Source organism: Diadema antillarum, unplaced genomic scaffold (assembly GCF_040938485.1).
Source record: "Diadema antillarum isolate AM-2024a unplaced genomic scaffold, OU_Dant_1.0 seq00000423_RagTag, whole genome shotgun sequence".
Classification (NCBI taxonomy): Eukaryota; Metazoa; Echinodermata; class Echinoidea; order Diadematoida; family Diadematidae; genus Diadema; species Diadema antillarum.
Window position 1 is genome coordinate 1,549,603 of NW_027271406.1, and position 4,873 is coordinate 1,554,475.

Below are 4,873 nucleotides of genomic sequence, written 5' to 3' on the forward strand. Positions count from 1 at the left end.
ATTGTTCAATAATAATCTACATCAAAATATACTGCTACCTTAAACAAGTGGGACTGTTTCAAGTCGATAAAACTAGCAAAAAACATGCATCAAAATTGCACCATTTACAACATCAAAATGCAAAAAGTTCTCACCATGGGAGGGAGACAACCCCCTCCCACACCCTTCCCCTCAACTTGCTCGCTCCGCTCGCTCGGGCTCGGTCGCTTCGCTCCCTCGCCAACTAACAGCCCCCCCCCCCCCGTGCCCTTTCCCGCTTGGTTTCCCTTAAAAACACTAAAAGTCTGGGGATTGAGAGCTTCCTAAATTCCAAATGTCTGTCAAAAAAAAAAAAAAATCTCGTTACATTAGTGTCAAAACGCAATCCCCCTTGAAAACAGCTGGTGAGGCCCCTGTTATTATTATTATTATTATTATCATTATCATCATCATCATTATCATTATTATCATTATCATCATCATCATCATCAATATAGTCGCTGGCTTTATCATTTTTGAGAGAGCATTTTAGAATTCCTATCATATTATAAACATCGAATCATTCATAAACATCGCCGATGGAGTTTCCTTTTGCCTTCAGCAGCGACTTTGTGAGCGGTAGCAAAATCTTCGTGTAGTCATTGTCTTTCTTCGTGTGTCCTTTGGGCAAAAGATTTATATTATTCTTTGTGTAGCCATCGTGAGTGGTTCGGGTGTCATCGTGGGATCTTATACTGACTTCGGCTGTTGTTTGGATTTTGACCAATTAGTTCGGAACCAACTTCTCACGAAATTGGCCCCGAATGCCACATTCATAATGTAGGCCTACCTTATGTAAACCTCGGGACAAGGTGACGCCATCCTGATCTCACGGTGCGGGCGGCCTGTCAATGCGCATTTTCGGGAGAGCGCAGAGCCAATCAAATGCAGATATTATGTACATTGCATCAAATTTGGCGTCCACTACCGCGCGGACGTGAGGCAGAAACCCAAATTTCGCAACACCTAGTTTAATCGTCAACCTCTCCACCGGCTTTGAAAGATTCAGTCTACTCTACTGTCTTTGTCATTTCTAAGCAATTCTGGGAGTTTCCGCACCTTCGGGAGATCCGAAGTAAAAATTTCGTATTCAAATATTTGAACGAAAGCAAACTTTTAGATGCGGAAATAAATTTCCTAAACACATTCGGCAACTTGTCTGCATTGTCATGAAGACATCGTCAGGTCATCCCACGGTTTTGTAACACTTCCTCTTCTTCCATCCAAACAATCTTGGAAGTTCCCATAGTGTGTACAGCTTCGCTGATATAGGCAAACGGTATAGTCACCTGAAATGTAAGCGTGGACCAATAATGTAATGCGGATCTACTGACGTAAATGGGGGAAAAAAAAGAGAGAGTCAACGTCAAAGTTGTTTCCAACAATATGTCAGTAGAATACAAGGGGGGGGGGGGGGGATCGAGGGGTGGAGCAGTGATCTCTTTCCCTGATGATGAACCGGTGACTGTCAACATTCCGCAGGACCAAAGGGCGAAGGCAAGTCCAAGATCGTAGATTCCTTGTCCACAGTTTCCACTGGAACGAATAAGCGGACCCCTTCAGCTCATAGTTATATAATATTAGGGGGAACAGTGGGCATGACGGTTATCGGTGGCATAAGGACAAACCTCTCAAAATGTGGAGGCTTTGCATGATTTCCTCATATCTAGATGGTTGTCGGAAAGTTCTGGCGTGATGCTATCGCGCTGTCCATAGTTAGGCCCTATGCTATAATCGGCATTTTCTGCAGCATTTCGCGCCCTTCCTAGAGATTAATATAGGACACTCCAGTTTCGCCTGCACTCAATGATCAGATATTCTTAGTACAAAGTAATATCCAAGGGAACATTCTTCCGCGTCAGTCTTGGAAAAAAATGCAGAAAAGACTTAATTTGCTTCGGCAAACTTTCCTGGTTTGGAAATGGATCTTGACCAAAAAATCACAACTTTCACCTCGTTGTGTGGAAGACAAATGACAGTGAGCAAATTTCAAATTCTCAAACATACAATATTGACATATATGACAAAACTATGTTTGGTTGTTTTTTTTTTCAAAACATGTGTATCACGGGTCGAAATTGGGCAAAGTTATCGAATAGACTTTCACTCAATATTCGTCATTGACTTTGATTTCCTTTGATGTAACGGCTGAAGTTTATTAAACAACACAATGAAAGCTTCATTACATCAATCAACAAATATATTCTAAAACCTTGAAATTACAAACTTTTTCATGAAACAGCAGTTAACAATAAATGTTTTCTAGAAACATGTGAAACTTTTATTATGACTTGCTTAATGTACATTTACATTGACGGCACACAATCCAGTCTCTAGGCTGCTTTCTTGTTTTGTCAAAATAAATCAGTATCCATCTATCTATCCATCCATCTATCTATCTATCTATCTATCTATCTGTCTATAATTTCTATCCAATTGTTCGGTCGAGCTTTTTTTTTAAAGATTTCAACGTGTTTTGATGAAAATTTTGTGAACCTTCTTGCTCAATGTATTAACCATCGCCTACCATTGTATAGATGAACACACAATAGGCCTACCATAAGCAGTTAGAGGGAGTGGTCTGTCTTATCCACTGTTCATCCCATTCTCCCCTAATCCACTCATGCATCGTTTTGCCTCAGCGCGCCAGCATGAATTTGAATCTAATACAAGTGGTTATGGTTGAGCTCACAGAATAAGACGTAGCGTTGTTACGGGGAAGCTGTACCTGATTTTGTTATTCTTCGTGACCTTTAATTCGATTCTCGTGAGTGGATCACAATCAGTCATTAGATGCCAGGGATTCGATCAGTGTGCACAGAAAGCCAACGGTTTTGAGAGTCTTCATGTTTACTTGTGCTGAATACGTTCAATGACATTTGAACCGAGTTACAAGTTCAACATTTGTCACCGCAGTAGACTACAGAAATATTCTTCTATAAACTATAGATATGGCGGTATTTTTCGGGCAATTAGCAAGTCTACTGTTGGTCATATCGCTCAGTGGCTTTGGCAACGCCGCACGAATATTAATGAACGCCTTTCTTGGAGAAGGCAGTCATTTTTTGTGCGCTGCTGCGATGGCTGAGCGCTTGGTAGAAAAAGGGCATAACATTACCTTCTTCATTAGCAATGCCTACGCACATCGGGCTACTGACGCCAAGTACGCCAACCTGTTTGATTTCGAGATATTTCATCACTCCATTCCCGTGGAAGAGGTGCACAAGCAACTTAACGCCTACAACGAACGCGCCTTCGAACCAGCATCTGTTCAGATGTTTACTATTGCCGAGTTGATGCGCGATGCTCGAGGGAAAGACTGTGACGATATTCTCGGTGACAAGGACATGATGGACCGACTAGCGATGGCGAACTATAGTTTCGTCGTGTACGACATCACCTGGGTTTGCCCCGTACTGATGGCCAGAAAACTTGGAATACCCTACGCCACCGTGTCTGCCATCTCCTCTCCGTGCACAGTCGCAGAAGGTGCCGGCGCGGTGTCATCACCGGCTTTCGTGCCTGACATGTTCAGTGGTTTGTCAAACACTATGGGCTTCATGGATCGCTTAGTAAATACACTCAACTATATCTTCATAAGATTAATTGGGGACTATTTTCGCCAGCCATACGATAGGCTGAACGAGAAGTACAACATTTCACCAGGTGAAAGTATAGCCTACCTTGTTGACCAAAGTGATCTTTTCCTAGTTAACTCCGATTTCTCTGTGGAATTCCCTTGTTCATTGCCGCCCAACGCAATTCCCGTTGGTGGGTTGACAACTAAGCCAGCAGTTGCATTGACCGACGAGTTGGAAGATTTTATGCAGAGTTCCGGAGAACACGGCGTTATCATATGCACCATGGGAACCTACTTCACCTCCATGCCTCTGAATATTGTCAAAGCTTTCATAGATGCATTCGCGCGTCTTCCTCAAAAAGTCATCTTCCAACTCCGCTCAATTCCATCCGGAATAATTCTTCCACCGAATGTAATGACGTTGCCATGGTTACCTCAGAACGATCTGTTGGGACACGAGAAGACACGCGCGTTCTTGTATCAGGGAGGCAACAACGGATTCTACGAGGCTTTGTACCATTCTGTCCCGATTGTCGTCATACCCATCCACGCTGACCAATATGATACTGGTGCCAAAGTAGCGAGCCAAGGCATCGGTATCACCATAGACAAGGGATTGTTGAGCGAGACTCGCATCTTCGAAGCGCTGAAGGACGTGACGACGAATTCGACGTACGCGCGCTCGGTAGAGAGACTTTCTGCCATGTATCGAGATCGTCCAATGACCCCTGCCGAGAGGGCGGCGTTCTGGATTGATCACGTGATATCCCATGGAGGCAAACAATATCAGGTGCCCTTGATGCACATGGATTTCATCCAGAGAAACCTGATAGACATCAAGTGTTTCCTGGCTGGATGTTTCATGTTGGGTCTTTTCATCGCCTTCTTTACCATCCGACTGCTCTTTAAGCTGCTGTGTACTGCTTGGCGAACCGTGACTTGCAAAGAAAAACAAGAATGATTTTGCAAACGTATGGTAATGTTGTATATCTCATTGAGAGACCCGAAACCGATTTACCAAAGTATTAATGATGTACCCATCGATTGAGTCGCTACGTTGTTCATGCGAAAAGTATCAACTCTGACCTGCAAGTTAAAATTGGGTGTCTCAGACGGGATTGGGTTTGTCAAGGTTTGAAACAACGACTCACTCTGGTCCATGGCCTTTGGAGAACTATGGGCCTTCTTGTATGACAAAAAACACATAATCGAACATAAAACACACAATTGAACATAAGTCAGAAAATCAAACTTATATCAGGTATTAGTCAATCA

At 43.2% G+C, this 4,873-nt stretch overlaps 1 protein-coding gene across 1 annotated transcript; it reads left to right on the forward strand.

Annotated features, from left to right (window-relative positions):
• The first annotated feature begins 2,969 nt into the window (after positions 1-2,969).
• On the forward strand, positions 2,970-4,579 carry LOC139732471 (UDP-glucuronosyltransferase 2B33-like). The gene has a single exon (XM_071643334.1). The coding sequence runs from the start codon at positions 2,970-2,972 to the stop codon at positions 4,557-4,559; it is 1,590 nt and encodes a 529-aa protein (XP_071499435.1). The 3' UTR covers positions 4,560-4,579.
• Positions 4,580-4,873: the final 294 nt, after the last annotated feature.